Consider the following 17,924-nt stretch of genomic DNA (forward strand, 5'->3'; position numbering starts at 1 on the left):
TATATGCAGGGCTGGCAATACCCGGTGTGCTGTCCACGAAATGGAAAGAGTACTAGTAGTAGTAGAGCATTGAGATTCCCTTTTGTCATTAATTAATTATTTAATTGAAGGAATGGGGACAACGCCAATGGGCCAATTAGCAAAGCGTAGCAAATCATTTGGTGAGGTCGAGCTATCGATCCATCGCGCGCGTAAAGGTGGGTGACGCGTCGCTCTCCTTCTCCTCCCCTGCTTGGCTGCTTGCCCTATTAGATCTCTCCATGTCCATTTAAGAGAGAGAGCCAGACAGGTCCATCCACAGGACCACCAGAGAGCCACAGCACCAGCGGCAGCCACCCAAAGCCCAGGAGGCCAGGACCGCCTCACCGCCAATGGCCGACCGCGTGTACCCCGCCGCCAAGCCGAACCCGCCTCCAGGCGCGGCGGGCAACAGCAACGGCGCGCAGGCGTCGTCGTTCCCTGCGCCCAAGTCGCAGATGTACCAGCGGCCCATCTACCGTCCTCAGGCCCCCGCGAAGCGGCAGCGCGGGCGGTCGTGCCGGTGCAGCTTGTGCTGCTGCTTCTGCTGGGCGCTGGTGGTGGTGATCCTGCTGGCGTTCGTGGCCGCGGTGTGCGGCGGCGTCTTCTACCTGCTGTACCGGCCGCAGCGGCCGTCGTTCAGCGTGTCGTCGGTGCGGCTGGCGTCGCTGAACCTGACGTCGTCGGCGACGGCGCCCGTGCTGAGCGACGCCATCACGCTGACCGTGACGGCCCGGAACCCGAACAAGAAGATGGTGTACCTGTACGACGACCTGACCCTGCTGGTGGCCACGGCCGCCAACGCCGTGCCGCTGGGGAGCGCCACGGTGCCCGGGTTCGCGCACGCGGCCGGCAACACCACCGTGCTGACCGCCACCGTCTCCGCCAGCGCGGTGGGCGTGGACCCCAGCGGCGCCAGCTCCGACATCAAGCGGTCCGGCGGCGGGTCGTTCTCCGTGGTGGTGGACGCGGACACCAGCGCCGGCGTCCGGGTGGGCGGGCTCAAGACGAAGAAGATCGGCATCCAGGTGCACTGCGAGGGCATCAAGCTGACGGCACCGCCTCCGCCTCCGCCGGCGCCCAAGAGGGCCAAGGGGAAGAACAGCACCGCCGCGCTCGCGCCTGCTCTGGCGCCGTCCGCCGCCGACGCGACGCCGGCGAAGACGGCCACGGTGAGCACGGCGGCGCACTCGTGCAAGGTTAGGGTCCGCGTCAAGATCTGGAAGTGGACTTTCTAGGTACGGGCAGCGGGAGGAGAGGAGACACCTTTAGGGGCTGCAGCGCGCAAAAAAAAAAGATTTTCGCTTTCATTGCTATTTATTTATCTATATATATAAATATATATACGGCGATAAGTTTGTTATCACCATGATTACTATATATCGGAGCGGGCAGGAGTATATGTATTGTAGGACCAAGACATGCGTGCGTCGGTGTAAATTCATTCGCCCAGGCATTTTCTTTTCCTTTTTGCTTCAACCATTTTTCACCCCTGTGATTGATCAGTGGAACGGATGATGTATAATTACGTGTGATTGTAGACTGTGATTCGATTTTATTTGAGCCTGAGAGAGAAGGCTGGGCCGCTGAACCACAGCTGGTGGTGAGAGGGACACGTTGAGTGGCGGCAATTGTAAAACTCATCACGAGTGTCGGCACCTTGTCAGAAAAAGAAGAAAAGAAATAGTGTCGGTAGGGGTGTAATCGGATCGAATACGGACGGATATCAATGAAATCATATTTGTTTTCATATTTTTAGTCGAATTCGAATTCGAATACGGATAGCTTCGAATACGAATACAAATACGGATGTTCTCGAATACAAATACGAATAGTCGTGGATCGAATACGGAGCTAATCGGACACGGATAGCGTCGGTAACGAATATTTTTGTCGGATATCGTGTAAGACACCATTCCACACATATCATAGTTGTAATCATTTAGCCCCTCCTTTAGTCCAAATATTTTTGAGGATTATATGTGCACATATGCTACACCTCCATAAAAATCCATGAATTTCTAAGGCTATTTTGAGTATTATTAATTTCTTTATGTAGAAAATCATTAAAATACAATTAAATTCATAAAATATTGATAACTATGATATGTGGTTTCATGTGTTATTATGATATATGGTTTCACTTATCATTATGGTGGTTTCACATGTAATCATTACGGGTTTCATAAATAAGTGGAAATGAAATGAAATAATTGATGACATCTTGTGGTTTTTATGGTTCAAACATTTTTGAGGATGCTATATGGACATATGTTACTCATACGCCAAATTTCGTGAATTTCTGAGACTATTTGTATATTATTAATTTCTTTTTGCAGAAAATCATCAAAATGCATTTAAATCCATAAAATATTATAGTATCGACCAAAAATTGCAAATAAGTTATCAAGACTAATAAACATTCCATAAGAAGATAATCTCAAGTCCCTACATGAAAATGAGAAAGTGAAGTAAAAGTTATGTTGAAACTTGGATACTTAAGCTGATTTCACGTGTAACTCACACAACAATTGTAAGAAAATGAAAAGAATCACTGGCATCTTATGGACTTTATGGCCCAAACATTTTTTAGAATTTTATGTAGACAAATGTTAACCCACCGTCAAATTTTATGAATTTCTAAGGCTATTTGTGTATTATCAATTTCTTTCTACAAAAAATCATCAAAATATAATTAAAATTATAAAATAATCTAGTGTCTACCAAAAACTGCAAATAAGTTACTAGGACCAATAAACATTCTATTAAAGATAATATGAAGTACCTATGTGAATATGATAAAGTGAGGTATTGATTATGTTAAAATTTGGATAGTTAAGGTGATATCACATGTAACTCACATAACAAGTGAAAGTGATTTGAAAGAAATGTTGACAATCTTTAGATTTTATGGCCCAAACATTTTTGAGGATGCTATATGGGCATATATTGCTCCTCCGTCAAATTTCATGATTTTTTGAGACTATTTGTGTATTATTATAATTTTTTCTACAGAAAATTATCAAAATGCATTTAAATTCATAAAATATTTCACTATCGACCGAAAATTGCAAATATTTTACCAGGAACAATAAACATTATATAAGAACATAACCTCAAATCCTGATATGAAAATGATAAAGTGAAGTATTGATTATGTTGAAACTTGGATATTTAGGGTGATTTCACATGTAACTATCCGAATATCTGAAATCTAAAATCTGGTAAGATATCTGGGTAGATGTCCGGATATCCGAAATATGAAATCCGGATAGTTATCCGAGAAGATATCCGGATATCCGAAATCCGAAGGATATCAGTCATACCATATCCGTATCCGATATCCGAACTGTAGTATCCGAATTCGAATCCGAAATCCGAAAATTCTGCGGATATCCGAAAAAACCTATTCAACCGAATAATTAGCCTCTTCGGACGGTCGGATGGTCGGATAATATCCGTACCGTTTACACCCCTAAGTGTCGGTAAAGACGTGGGAACGATGAATGATGGGCTGAGCGGAGCAGGCAGCGCATGATCTTGGTCAGACAGTCCAACCTGTGAGATGCGATGCGACCTGTGCGCTGGCAACGAAACTGGGGGCATGGGCGCATGGCCATGTGAAAGACAGCGCGCCGCGGAGGGAGGGATCTGTTTGTTTGTTCGTTTTTTTACTACGCGCCGGTGCGCCGTGAGGTGTGGACAGGGAGGGCCTCTCCCAGTCACAGGTCAGGCCAGCCTGTCAGTATTTTACGCTCTAAATTTTATAAAAAAAGATATTTTTTTATATCGTTTGGACTCCGAACAATCAGTCTTGTTTTCTTTTTTTTACGATCTACAAAATTTCCTTTAGAAAAAGTTATTGAAGGGTGTTTCTTATCAAGATTTTTGTTCGTAGCAATTAGGAAGCCAGAGAGTCTCGTAGAGTTCGTGTAAACACTGCTGATTTTTAGAGTGGTATGCCATTATTCTAATCAAGTGCCGCAGGGGCTACCTCATTAATTAATTAATTAGGACAGCTAAGGCATCGTTAAAAGGTCAACATACAGTGATTAAAGAGAGGCAGCCGCGCGCGAGCATGAGTTTGACACAGCCCGGAGGCCGGAGCGGCGTCGTGTCGTGCGCAGGCTCTGACAGGCAGGCGACAGACACGCACGGCAGCACGGGTGGCGACTTGTGGTGCCGCTATCTGTCTGGGTACTACCGGCGCCACGCGTGACGCGTGTCGGCGGCGCACCGCACTGGCTCGGCCTGGACTGGACCTGGGTGTTAGGCCCTGGGCCGAGTTTTGTGATGTAAACTTATAAATTTTTTTACTATAGATAACCGTTTTGTTATTTAGTTTTCAAACCTAATATTTTTATACACCGATTTGTTTTAACATGTACTTTTATAATAATATACATGTATTAAGAGTTTATTTGTATTTTTTTTTAAAAAATATTGATCAAAGTTATATTTTGGATACTGTGTCGTTATCCTAAACGATAAATAATAGGATACCGGATAGTCTTCTATTTAGGGTCTAGCTCAAGGCGAACACGCAACACAAAATTATCAAACATATACTCTCTCCGATGCAGTAAAGTTAGTCGTTTAGCACATGATTGTGCATACCAAAGAGTGATTAATTATCATGGAGTTTTCTCTGTTTGCCCTTATTAAATAGGGATATGGGTGCATTGACGTCACTGAAACGATCAAGCTCAATTGGTTGCTGCAGCACCTTCCGAGGCATTCTAGACTAGAGGTCTCAAAGCTCAATTCCTCAAGCGCATCTTTTTTTTTTGCCCATTTTGCATGGCGCGTTGGAGGCTTGCATGTCACTGTTTGCATGTCTGGCGCGAGCGCGTTTTGCATGTTGGCGCTCTTTTTTTTGCTAGCGCGCGCTGCTGGCCGCCGTTTTGCATGCTTGGGTTGCTATTTAAAGCAGCTAAGCAGCTAGCAACACTCACACATGGCCATTCCATTTGATCTAAATGAGCTTCTAGTTGAAGACGAAGACAACCAGCAAGTGGGGGATGCCGACGAGCTCGACGAAGGATTCCAGGTGGTGCAGGATGTCAATGAGCTCGATGAAGACTTCCAGGAGCCGGATGATGCTAATGAGCTCGGCCTCAATGATGTGCTGTTGGAAAATGGCAACGGTAACATGTTTCACGCTATCTTTGGAAAGATTTTTTTTGTGTCAACTCTCATGTTTTACGCTTCCTTTGGACAGATTTTGATTTGAACTTACCTCTAGATGAGTTTGGCGCGGTTGTAGAGAACCACCGACGAAAAGAGATGACAAAAGATATGAGGAAACAAGTGTACCAAGCGTTGTTGGCTAGAAGCAATAACAGGAGACTCCACAAGAAAGATACCCAAATTGTTGCCGACCAATTTGATCTCCACCTTCGGTCAGTGCAGCGCGTATGGAACAGAGGTAAAATACAACTTGCAAACTCGATGCCGATTGTGGTTGCTAGTCTAAAAAAGGGAAGAGTTGGTCGTAAAGCAATTCCTATTGATTTGGAAGTTTTGCTTAACATTCCTTTAAAGGATAGGATGACCTTAGAGGATGTTTGTGCCAAGCTAAACATGAGTAAATGGAAGGTGCTAAGGTATTTGAAAAAAGGTTTACTTAGGCATCATTCTAGTAGCATCAAGCCCTTTCTCACTGAAGGAAACAAAAATACTAGGTTGAAGTTTTGTATTGACATGATTAAGAGGGGGTTGAATGGTGATCCAAGCTTTAGGGATTTTTTTGACTTCGTTGTCATTGATGAAAAATGGTTCTACCTATCCCAAAAGTCTGAAAAATATTATTTGCTCCCCGAAGAAGATGATCCACATAGGACTTGCAAGAACAAAAACTACATCCCTAGGCTCATGTTTCTCACTGTTTGTGCTAGACCGAGGTTTAGAGATGGACAATGCATTTTTTATGGTAAAATTGGATGTTTTCCTCTTGTCAATTATGAACCGGCTATAAGAGGAAATGCTATAACTGGCCGTGTAAGGGGAGATATGGTTATGAAGCCCATTCAAAGTATCACAAGAGATGTTATTAGAGAATTCATGATTAACAAAGTCTTACCGGCCATTAGAGCTAAGTGGCCGAGGGAAGATGTGAGAAATCCTATTTATATTCAACAAGACAATGCACCTTCACATTTAAAGTTGGATGATCCATTGTTTTGTGAGGCTGCAAAGCAAGATGGTTTTGATATTAGCATCATTTGTCAACCTCCAAATTCTCCTGATTTTAACATCTTGGACTTGGGTTTTTTTTCGAGCTATTCAAACAATTCAATACAAAAAGAATGCAAGAACTATTCAAGAACTAGTTCCAGCAGTGCAAGAGGTATTTTAGACAATTTTTTATCAAATTTCTCACATCATTTTCATGGTTACATTCCTCTAATTTCATCACTGATTTTTGTAGGCTTTCATGGAGTTTTGTCCACACAAAGCAAATCACATTTTTGTCACACTACAAACTGTTTTATTGGAAGCAATGAAGAACAAAGGATGCAACAACTACAAAATCCCGCACATGAATAAGACTACATTAGAAAGACAGGAGAGGCTGCCAACTTGTATTCCTTGTCCACCATCTTTGCTACATGAAGCTGAGGCTACACTTGCTGCATTGTAGGGAGAAATATGCTAGTTAGAGGCAACAATGTCATTTAGATCTTAGCATGTTTGATTAGCATGTTGTAACGTGAACATTTAGATCTTAGCATGAACTTACCGATGCTTTGGCGTCGCACTCGGGCTTGCAGACCCACTCTTGTGCACCGTGAAGAAGGGCGTCGATTAGGTTCTCCTTGTTGATGACACCGCAGCGAGAGCATGGACGAAATGCCGAGTGCACACGGTTCCACGATGCACGGTTCTCATGGACGACGCCGCAGCTACCACATAAAAATGGGCCGAGCTCCAGCTCGCCGGACTTGGCCTCCGGCGCGACCTCCTCTGCTTCTGAGTCCGGCACGAGCTCGAAGGGCTCCGAGTCAGGCACAAACCGTATGGATTCTGAGTCAGGCGCGACGCAGTCCAGCGCCATGTCGGAGTCCAGCGAGGATGAGACGTCATCCTTGGCCACGGCGAGCGGAGAGTCGGAGTCCATGTCGACCAGAGAGTCCACGGCGATCAGAGAGTCGGAGTCCATGGCGACTAGAGAGTCCACGACAAGCGGAGAGTCGGAGTCCATGGCGACTAGAAAGGAAGGCGAGGCGCGAGCAAGGAAGGCGAAGGTGAGACGCGAGCAAGGAAGGCGAAGCGCTCGAGAGAGGCACGAGCAAGAAAAGCACCACCAGAAAGGAAGGCGAGACGCGGTGTTAATAATGCATGGCATGGCAACGGGCGACGCAGAAAACGAAGCGCTCGAGCGATGCAATTACTCAGGGGCAGCCACGTCCAAATTCTAGACCCACGCGCGCTATGACTTCTTTTGTGCACGCTCAGTCACACGCAAAATGACTTCCTTTACTGCACCGGAGGGAGTACGCCATCGTCGAAGCCTCCTCGCTTCTCTCTCTTCTCCACTCTCTTCACAGAGCGATGATAGCCCCCAACCCCAAACTTGTCCGCAGGTATAGTGTAACGCCCTGAATTTGGGGGTAGAATTTTTTTTCTTTTCTCTCACCAAATTCAGGCGTTACTCTTTCCTTTTTCCCTTTTCTTCTCGCTAAGCCTTGATCTTTTCTAAAAGTTATAGCGAGAATTAGCTCGACATCTTGTGTAACCAAAACCTAGAACTATTTTTGTTTGTTGCATCATGCCGGATTATGCACTCTTTTGTTTGCGGTTGAGTGAAGTGAAGAATTAGGCATATAAGAAAATGTAGAAATTAGAAAAAGAAAAGCCTTTTCTTTTTTCTCTCTCCCCCCTTCTCCCCTTTTGGCCCAGCCGCCCCTTCCCCTTGGCCCAAGCGGCCCAGCCGCCCCCTCCCCTTCCCGCGTGGGCCCCGCGGCGGCCCAGCTGCCCCTCCCCCGCCGTGGGCCGTCCTGGCGGCCCAAGCCGCGCCCCCCTCCCCCCTTTGGGCCCAGCCGGCCCAACCGCCCCTCCCCTTTTTTTTTCTTTTTTTCCAAAAATCCCCTCCCCGCGGGCCCCGCCCGTCATCCCCTCTCCCTAACCCTAACCGTCGCTGCCCTCTCCCTGCCCTAGCGCCGCCGCCGCCCCTCCCCGGCGCCACCGCCGCGCCGTCCTCCCCCTCCGGTGAGGCTTCTCCCCCCTCCTCCCTCCTCTCCTCCCCCTCCCTCCTCCTTCCCCCCCGTCGGCGCCCTCCCCCTCGCCATGGGCGCGCTCGCCCGGCCCCGGCGAGCTTGGCCGCCCCCAGCGAGCTCGGCCCCAGCCCCGACCGCCCCCGGCTCGGCCGCCCCCGGCTCGGCCGCCCTCGGTCCCCTCGCGCCCGACCGCCCTCGGCCGTCCCGCGCCCGGCCGCCCCCGGCTCGGCCGCCCCCGGCCGCGCCCGCCCCGGTGCTCGCCGGCTCCGTCCGCCGTCCCCGGCCGCGCAGCCCCCGCCCCCGGCCGCGCTGTCCCCGGCCGCGCCGCCTCCGTGCCCGGCCCGCCCGCCTCCCGGCGAGCTCGGTCGCCCCGTGCCCCGGCTCGGCCGCCCGTCCCCGCGCCCGGCCTCGCCCGGCCGTGTCCTCGCCCGTGCTCGCTTGCCCCGGCGTGCCTTGCTCGCGTCGTGACGGCCCCGGCGTGGCCTCGAGCTCGGCCCAGCGTGCCTATGGCGCGCGGCTTTGAGCTCGGCTAGCGCACGGCCCCGACGTGCGCACGGCTAGTTCGTGGCGTGTGCGTGCGGCCTCGCGCACGTGCTCGCGTAGTGCACGTGCCTTGGCACGACCCGTCGTGTCCCCGTCTACCCCCAGACGCCCCGTCTACCCCCCTACCCTATGCGCGCTAATCCCGTTGTTCATATTAATAAGATACGAGTCTCAATTTGGAAATTGATTACGTTAGTTAATTTGTATAGCTAATCGTCTAACTCATTCAATGTTAATCTACTAAAAGTGGTCACGTTTACATTAGTGCATGTAGCTAATTCTTTTGTTAGAACCAATTGGAACTAGAGCACGTGACGTCTAGTTATTCGTTTACCCGTAGTGCACCTCGAGCATAAGCCTTAACCCCTGCGAGACCTTCTCTCGTTTCTTTCTAACCAAGGTAAATTCATTATCGTATGCGATATTCTATGCATATTTACTTTATTTGTTCTCTTGTATGGTGTACTGTTTGTTTTCTAATTTGAATGGATGGATGTATGTATGCTTGCAATCGCATAGAGAACGATCCGGTTGAAGAGCCCGAGGAACTCGCAGGAGAAGTCCCTGAGCAGCAGTCGGTTGGTGGAGGCAAGTGTCCCTTGACTTATCTCTGTCCTATTCATTCTTTAATTCACCTCCCGCATTACACATTTATGCCTAAGGATCGACTAGCTTTGTTATCCATATCCTTGTTTACCTATTTGGGTTGGATTATTATTGCTTAACTTTATGCTATTGCTCAACTCTAATCAATGAACATGATGAGATTATCTATGATACACTGTTTTCCCTTCTCTTATCATGATGTTATACTTGTGGTCTTCAAGGGGGCTCGAGCGGTTTCTCGAGTGCCTCTCCGTAAGGACCTGTTCTATGGATGACCGCCCGGGAAAACAGTGCAACCATGAGGGTGGAATGGGGTGCCCTTAGCTGAATAATTAGAGGAACCAGGGTGTAGTTCGCTTAGCCGTCGTGCCGTCAATGGGGCTCGGTGTATGCGGCTCGCTCTGCCAAGGTTGATTTGTCCCTTAGGGAGGAGTGCAGTACATTTAGGAAACCTAACGGGCGATTACAGCCCCGGGAAATCTTTGTAAAGGCTACGTAGTGATGCCCTGCTGGGTCACCTTGGTAGTGATCAATGGAGAGTCATGATCTCCGGGCAGAAAGGGGATCACGGCTTGTGGGTAAAGTGCACAACCTCTGCAGAGTGTTTGAAAACTGATATATCAGCCGTGCTCGCGGTTATGAGCGGCCAATGGAGCTCCAGTGATTAGTGATACTTGATCAGAGATACTTTGGTTTATAGGTGGCAATGAGACTGATGGTTCTGGTTGTGAATATGGTGCTGGTAAGTGGTATTCTTTCCGTTTGGAAAGGGTACATCGGGCTAATAACTTGGGTTAATGCTAAAACCTGGTTTTCTATTAGTAAATAATAATCTGACCAACCAAAAGCAACTGCTTGACTTATCCCCACATAAAGCTAGTCCACTACAGCCAAACAGGATACTTGCTGAGTATGTTGATGTGTACTCACCCTTGCTCTACACACCAAACCCCCCCATCCCAGGTTGTCAGCATTGCAACCACTGCTCAGGAGAAGATGAAGCCGTGGAAGGAGACTTCCAGGAGTTCCAAGACTACGATGAGTTCTAGGCGTGGGTTAGCGGCAACCCCCCAGTCGGCTGCCTGTGAAGGCCGCGATTATCTACGTTTCGTTTTCGCACTTTGATTTATTGTAAGAACTATATGGACGTCTCAGACGTATGATGTAATCGACTATTATTTCCCTTTTAATACTATTTTGAGCACTGTGTGATGATGTCCATGTTATGTAACTGCTGTGTACGTGAATCACTGATCCTGGCACGTCCATGGTTCGCATTCGGTTTGCCTTCTAAAACCGGGTGTGACATAAGTGGTATCAAAGTCGTGCTGACTGTAGGACCGCTAACCTAGAATAGAATGGTCGTTCTAAGGACTATAGACCTCTGTCCCTGCCTTGACTTTGATATCCCTTCAAAAGTTGGTCATACCGACCAAAACTATGTTCTACTGTATATTATACCTTGCTGAAAATTGTGTTTTATTCTAATCCTTCATTTACTTATGGTTCATTACTTGCTGGTCATATTAATTCTGTTCTCACTCTTTTGCTTGCGGTGTCTTTTGTAGATGGCTCGACTTAGACACACTGCACGAAAGTCAGTCATCCCCTTCTTACCCTCCCGCCTTGCTGAGCGTCCGCTTCGCCGTCCCGTGGCCGGACAGTCCAGCCACTTGGAGAGACTGCACCACCGCCTGCATGAGGAGCAGGAACGTCGACGACAGGAGCAGGAGCAGCAGGGTTCTTCTTTCTCGCTCCAACAGGAGATAGAGTCCGTGAGGAGCTGCTCCCCTGTGCTTCCCCTGGAGGCGCCCCCTGCACCACCTCTAGGCGCCCCAGCTTCTGGAGTAGCTGCTAGAGGAGACCCAGATGACGGAGGTGGCGACGACAGCTCGAGCCACGACACCGACCTCTCTGCTGACCAGGAGCCGGAGGGATGGGTTGCTCGACCCATCACTCGTGACGCTGCTCGCGGGTGTCACTTCCATGATGCGCTCGACACCCTGCTACGTCGGGCACTTAACCGGCGTACTTGGTCCATCGAGTATCGCTGTGTGGTCTACCAGCATAGTCGCGGGGTCTACCCGGACCGCTGGGAGGCGACCTGCTTGGTGCGCCATCCGGAGAACAGTCTCCAGGGTGCGGAGGCCTGCTCAGAGCACTATTCTATCTCAGAGCGGGACTCAGCTGAGGCGGCCATGCAAGATGCTGCACGACGTGCGCTTTCGCACTACTGCTCGGTTCTCGGTGGGGTAGCTGACGGTCTCGACCTGAAGTATTACCCCCCGCCGTCCATCTGGCAGCACAGGAGGCGTGATTGTCTCACCTGTCGGTGAGGGCAATCCTAGGTTGAGCAGCACAGTCAACCTAGCCGCCGTGCTAAACACAGAGCTGGACCATGCATTAGACGAGCTGAGTAGGGCTCGTGCTGAGATCGCTCTGCTGCGGGCTGAGCGCGCGAAACGTCGTCACCTGGATGACGGTTCCCCCGCTCCCGTCGGGACTCAGCACCCGTACCGCTCACCTCGGCGTGGACACCAGCCTTATGGCAACCCCGACTGCAAGACCAAGATAAATCTAGAACCATAGATCGTTAGAGTTGAATCTTGTAATTAATACAAAATACATACATAGAAGCTACGGTCTTAGCGTTACTCTCGCTCTTAGTTAGTCCTAGTTAGACATGGTAGTTTGCTATATCCTGTGCATTTATGTTTGTCATGATGAACTATATTTGGTTTGGATCTTTGTAATGACTGTCACCAGAGTGGGGGTATCCCCTGCATTTTGGTTTACCTGTTATATGTTAATGGAGTTAGCTATATAATTGGGAAACCTTTTATTCCACTTTCCTCTTTATCTGAGAAGCTGTGTGGTATGTGTTGGAGATCAGTGAAGATGCTCATCTGTTCAGTGTTGTTGAAGAATTCTATACTCTTTTCTTATGCTGCAAGATTTGCCAGACCAGTTCTGATGTGTGGTTGCATTCTGCAGATGTCAGAGAACAGGCGCAGAGGAGGAAGGCGTGCTCAGCAAGAGCGAGCCGCTCAGCAGGATGAGGTGCCCCAGCAACAGCACATGCCGCCCCCGCCCCCGATGTCCATCGAGCAGATGTTTCTGATGCAGACTCAGGCAGTCCAAGCCATCAGTCAGACTTTGGCCGCCATTCAGCAGCAGCAGCAACAGCAGCAGGCCCCACCTCAGATGCCTCAGATGCCTAGAGACAAGCGTGCTGAATTCATGAGAGGTCATCCACCAACGTTTGCTCATTCTTCTGACCCCATGGATGCTGAAGACTGGCTGCGCACTGTGGAGCGGGAGTTGCATACCGCTCAGTGTGATGATAGGGAGAAAGTCTTGTATGGTCCCCGTCTGTTGAGAGGAGCAACTCAGTCATGGTGGGAGTCTTACCTCGCCACCCATGCCCACCCCGACACCATCACCTGGGAAGAGTTCAGAGGAAGCTTTCGTCAGTACCATGTTCCGGCAGGTCTGATGACAGTGAAGAAGGAGGAGTTCCTAGCTCTCAAGCAAGGGCCATTGTCTGTCAGTGAGTACCAGGACAGGTTTCTGCAGTTGTCTCGCTATGCTCCTGAAGATGTCAACACCGACGCCAAGTGACAGTACCGTTTCCTGAGAGGCTTGGTTGACCCTCTGCAGTACCAACTGATGAATCACACCTTCCCGACATTCCAGCACCTGATTGACAGAGCAATCATGACAGAGAGGAAGCGTAAGGAGATGGAGGATCGTAAGCGTAAGATCAGTGGACCCCAGCCTGGAAGTAGCAATCGTCCTCGTTTCTCAGGCAATCAACCTCAGCAGTTCAGGCAGAACCAGCGTCCACCTCAGCAACATCAGCAGTTCCAAAGGCAGTATCCTCAGCACCAGTATCAGAACCGTCAGAGCAATCAGTCAGGAGGTCAGTTTCAGAGGCAGAATCAGCAGGCACCTCGTCTTCCTGCCCCAGCAAACCAGCAGAACAGTCAGGCAGCACCAGCTCAGGTTGAAAACAGAGCATGTTTCCACTGTGGAGAGCAAGGCCATTGGGTGATGCAGTGTCCGAAGAAGGCAGCCCAGCAGCAGTCAGACCCCAATGTCCCAGCAAAGCAGAACATGTCTCAGCCTGGAGCAGGCAACCGCTCTCAGCCGCGTTATAATCATGGGAGACTGAACCACTTGGAGGCTAAAGCAGTTCAGGAGACCCCTGACATGATAGTAGGTATGTTCCCAGTCGACTCCCATGTTTCAGAAGTGTTATTTGATACTGGAGCAACGCATTCTTTCATTACTGCATCATGGGTAGGAACACATAATCTTCCAATTACTACCATGTCAACCCCCATTCAAATTGACTCAACCGGTGGTAGAATTCGAGCCGATAGCATTTGTTTGAATATAAGTGTGGAAATAAGGGGGATAGCGTTTCCCGCTAACCTCATAGTAATGGGTACTCAGGGCATAGATGTCATCCTAGGGATGAATTGGCTAGATAAGTATCAGGCAGTTATCAGTTGTGATAAGAGGACAATCAAGTTGGTGTCTCCACTAGGAGAGGAAGTGGTGACCGAGTTAGTCCCGCCTGAGCCAAAGAAAGGAAGCTGTTATCAGATAGCTGTCGATAGCAGTGAAGCAGACCCAATCGAGAGTATCAAGGTTGTGTCCGAATTCCCAGATGTGTTTCCAAAGGACTTACCGGGTATGCCACCAGAGCGGAAAGTTGAATGTGCCATAGAGCTTCTTCCTGGAACCGCCCCTATCTTTAAGAGAGCTTATAGAATATCCGGACCAGAGTTGGTTGAACTTAAGAAGCAGATTGATGAGCTGTCAGAGAAAGGTTACATCCGGCCAAGCACCTCGCCTTGGGCCGCTCCTGTCTTGTTTGTGGAGAAGAAAGATGGCACCAAAAGGATGTGTATCGATTATCGAGCTCTGAATGAAGTCACAATCAAGAACAAGTACCCCTTGCCCAGAATAGAAGATCTGTTCGACCAGTTGAGGGGAGCCAGTGTGTTCTCCAAGATTGATCTGAGGTCAGGTTATCATCAGCTCAGGATCCGACCTTCGGACATTCCGAAGACGACATTCATTTCCAAGTATGGTTTGTATGAGTTCACTGTGATGTCTTTTGGTTTGACCAATGCACCAGCGTTCTTCATGAACTTGATGAACAGCGTATTCATGGATTACCTTGATAAGTTTGTGGTGGTATTCATTGGTGACATTCTGGTTTATTCTCAAAGCGAAGAAGAGCACGCAGATCATTTGAAGATGGTATTGCAGAGATTGCGAGAGCACCAGTTGTATGCAAAGTTGAGCAAGTGTGAGTTCTGGATCAGTGAAGCCCTGTTCTTGGGTCACATAATCAACAAAGAAGGATTGGCTGTGGATCCGAAGAAAGTGGCAGACATTCTGAACTGGAAAGCGCCAACAGATGCCCGAGGAATCAAGAGTTTCATTAGAATGGGCGAATATTATCGGCAATTCATTGAAGGGTTTTCGAAGATTGCAAAACCAATGACAGCGTTGCTAGGCAACAAGGTTGAGTTCAAGTGGACCCGGAAATGTCAAGATGCCTTTGAAGCGCTGAAAGAAAAGTTGACAACAGCGCCTGTCCTAGTCTTGCCTGATGTGCACAAGCCCTTCTCGGTGTATTGTGATGCTTGTTACACAGGTTTGGGATGTGTGTTGATGCAAGAGGGAAGAGTTGTGGCTTACTCGTCCCGACAGTTGAAGGTTCATGAGAAGAATTACCCAATCCATGATCTAGAGTTGGCAGTAGTGGTTCACGCACTGAAGACATGGAGGCACTACCTGTATGGACAGAAATGTGATGTTTACACAGACCACAAGAGTCTGAAGTACATATTCACTCAGTCAGAGTTGAATATGAGGCAGCGAAGATGGTTAGAGTTGATCAAAGACTATGAGTTGGAGATCCATTACCATCCAGGCAAAGCAAACGTAGTGGCAGATGCTTTGAGCAGGAAGAGTCAAGTCAATCTGATGGTCGCTCATCCGATGCCTTATGAGTTGGCCAAGGAGTTTGACAGGTTGAGTCTCGGATTTCTGAACAATTCGCGAGGAGTCACAGTTGAGTTGGAACCCACCTTGGAGCGAGAAATCAAAGAAGCGCAGAAGAACGATGAGAAGATCAGTGAGATCCAGCGACTGATTCTAGACGACAGAGGCAAAGATTTTCGGGAAGATGCAGAAGGTGTGATATGGTTCAAAGACCGCTTGTGTGTTCCCAATGTCCAATCCATTCGGGAGTTGATTCTTAAGGAAGCTCATGAGACAGCCTATTCGATTCACCCTGGCAGTGAGAAGATGTATCAAGATCTGAAGAAGAAATTCTGGTGGTACGGAATGAAGAGGGAAATCGTAGAGCATGTGGCTATGTGCGATAGTTGTCGAAGAATTAAGGCAGAGCACCAGAGACCAGCTGGATTGTTGCAACCATTGCAGACCCCTCAGTGGAAATGGGATGAAATCGGTATGGATTTCATAGTCGGATTGCCTCGCACTCGAGCCGGCTAAGATTCCATTTGGGTAGTAGTGGACCGCTTGACTAAGTCAGCCCACTTCATACCTGTCAAGACCAACTACAGCAGTGCAGTATTGGCAGAGTTGTATATGTCTCGGATCGTTTGTCTTCATGGTGTGCCAAAGAAGATAGTGTTAGACAGAGGAACGCAGTTCACCTCTCATTTCTGGCAGCAATTGCATGAAGCCTTGGGCACACATCTGAATTTCAGTTCAGCTTATCATCCGCAGACAGATGGCCAGACCGAAAGAACCAATCAAATTCTTGAAGACATGTTGAGAGCTTGTGCGTTGCAAGATCAGTCCGGATGGGACAAGAGATTGCCTTATGCAGAGTTTTCCTATAACAACAGTTACCAGGCCAGTTTGAAGATGTCACCATTTCAGGCGCTCTATGGGAGGAGTTGTAGAACTCCGTTGCAATGGGATCAGCCTGGAGAAAAGCAAGTGTTTGGGCCAGACGTTCTACTTGAAGCTAAAGAGAACATCAAGATGGTTCGAGAGAATCTGAAGATAGCGCAATTGAGGCAGCGAAGCTATGCAGACACAAGAAGAAGAGAGCTGAGTTTCGAAGTCGGAGACTTTGTCTATCTGAAAGTGTCACCGATCAGAGGAGTCAGAAGGTTCGGAGTCAAAGGCAAGCTAGCACCCCGCTACATTGGCCCGTACCAAATTCTCTCAAGGTGTGGAGAAGTGGCCTATCAGCTCCGCCTACCAGAGAATTTGTCCGCTGTGCATGATGTCTTTCATGTGTCTCAGTTGAAGAAGTGCTTGCGTGTGCCAGAAGAGCAGTTGCCAGTGGAAGGTCTCGAAGTCCAGGAGGACTTGACCTACGTTGAGAAGCCAGTGCAAATCCTTGAGGTTGCAGACAGAGTCACCCGAAGGAAGACCATCAGAATGTGCAAAGTTAGATGGAATCACCATTCAGAGAAAGAAGCAACCTGGGAGCGTGAAGATGATCTGATGGCTAAATACCCTGAGCTCTTTGCTAGCCAACCCTGAATCTCGAGGGCGAGATTCTTTTAAGGGGGATAGGTTTGTAACGCCCTGAATTTGGGGGTAGAATTTTTCTTCTTTTCTCTCACCAAATTCAGGCGTTACTCTTTCCTTTTTCCCTTTTCTTCTCGCTAAGCCTTGATCTTTTCTAAAAGTTATAGCGAGAATTAGCTCGACATCTTGTGTAACCAAAACCTAGAACTATTTTTGTTTGTTGCATCATGCCGGATTATGCACTCTTTTGTTTGCGGTTGAGTGAAGTGGAGAATTAGGCATATAAGAAAATGTGGAAATTAGAAAAAGAAAAGCCTTTTCTTTTTTTCTCGCCCTAGCGCTGCCGCCGCCCCTCCCCGGCGCCGCCGCCGCGCCATCCTCCCCCTCCGGTGAGGCTTCTCCCCCCTCCTCCCTCCTCTCCTCCCCCTCCCTCCTCCTTCCCTCCTGTCGGCGCCCTCCCCCGCGCCATGGGCGCGCTCGCCCGGCCCCGGCGAGCTTGGCCGCCCCCGGCGAGCTCGGCCTCGGCCCCGGCCGCCCTCGGCCGCCTCGCGCCCGACCGCCCTCGGCCGCCCGTGCCGCCCCCGGCCTCGGCTCGCCAGCCCCGGCCGCGCCCGCCCCGGTGCTCGCCGGCCCCGTCCGCCGTCCCCGGCCGCGCCGCCTCCGTGCCCGGCCCGCCCGCCTCCCGGCGAGCTCGGCCGCCCCGTGCCCCGGCTCGGCCGCCCGCGCCCGGCCTCGCCCGGCCGTGTCCTCGCCCGGCCGCGTCCTCGCTCGCCCGTGCTCGCTTGCCCCGGCGTGCTTGCCCGCTCGCCCCGCCGTGCCTTGCTCGCGTCGTGACGGCCCCGGCGTGGCCTCGAGCTCGGCCCAGCGTGCCTATGGCGCGCGGCTTTGAGCTCGGCTAGCGCACGGCCCCGACGTGCGCACGACTAGTTCGTGGCGTGTGCGTGCGGCCTCGCGCGCGTGCCTTGGCACGACCCGTCGTGTCCCTGTCTACCCCCAGACGCC

The 17,924-nt window shown here is 49.7% G+C and overlaps 2 protein-coding genes across 2 annotated transcripts; both read left to right on the forward strand.

The window, feature by feature from the left end:
• The first annotated feature begins 84 nt into the window (after window positions 1–84).
• LOC100273348 (uncharacterized) lies at window positions 85–1,574 on the forward strand. The gene has a single exon (NM_001147789.2). The coding sequence runs from the start codon at window positions 372–374 to the stop codon at window positions 1,254–1,256; it is 885 nt and encodes a 294-aa protein (NP_001141261.1). The 5' UTR covers window positions 85–371; the 3' UTR covers window positions 1,257–1,574.
• A 3,672-nt stretch (window positions 1,575–5,246) lies between these two features.
• Window positions 5,247–6,778, forward strand: LOC103631451 (uncharacterized). Its single transcript, XM_020540225.1, has 2 exons — window positions 5,247–6,367; window positions 6,449–6,778. Exons 1-2 carry the CDS (start codon window positions 5,305–5,307, stop codon window positions 6,565–6,567), a joined length of 1,182 nt encoding a protein of 393 aa, XP_020395814.1. The 5' UTR covers window positions 5,247–5,304; the 3' UTR covers window positions 6,568–6,778.
• Window positions 6,779–17,924: the final 11,146 nt, after the last annotated feature.

Source organism: Zea mays, chromosome 6 (assembly GCF_902167145.1).
Source record: "Zea mays cultivar B73 chromosome 6, Zm-B73-REFERENCE-NAM-5.0, whole genome shotgun sequence".
Lineage (NCBI taxonomy): Eukaryota > Viridiplantae > Streptophyta > Magnoliopsida > Poales > Poaceae > Zea > Zea mays.

What these genes read in the sequence shown, in the direction of transcription:
- LOC103631451 (XM_020540225.1), top strand. Translation starts at nt 5,305, where the DNA reads ATGACAAAAGATATGAGGAAACAAGTGTACCAAGCGTTGTTGGCTAGA. An exon ending in TAGTTCCAGCAGTGCAAGAG is followed by an intron (nt 6,368 to 6,448) that starts GTATTTTAGACA and finishes TGATTTTTGTAG; the next exon opens with GCTTTCATGGAGTTTTGTCC.
- LOC100273348 (NM_001147789.2), top strand. Translation starts at nt 372, where the DNA reads ATGGCCGACCGCGTGTACCCCGCCGCCAAGCCGAACCCGCCTCCAGGC.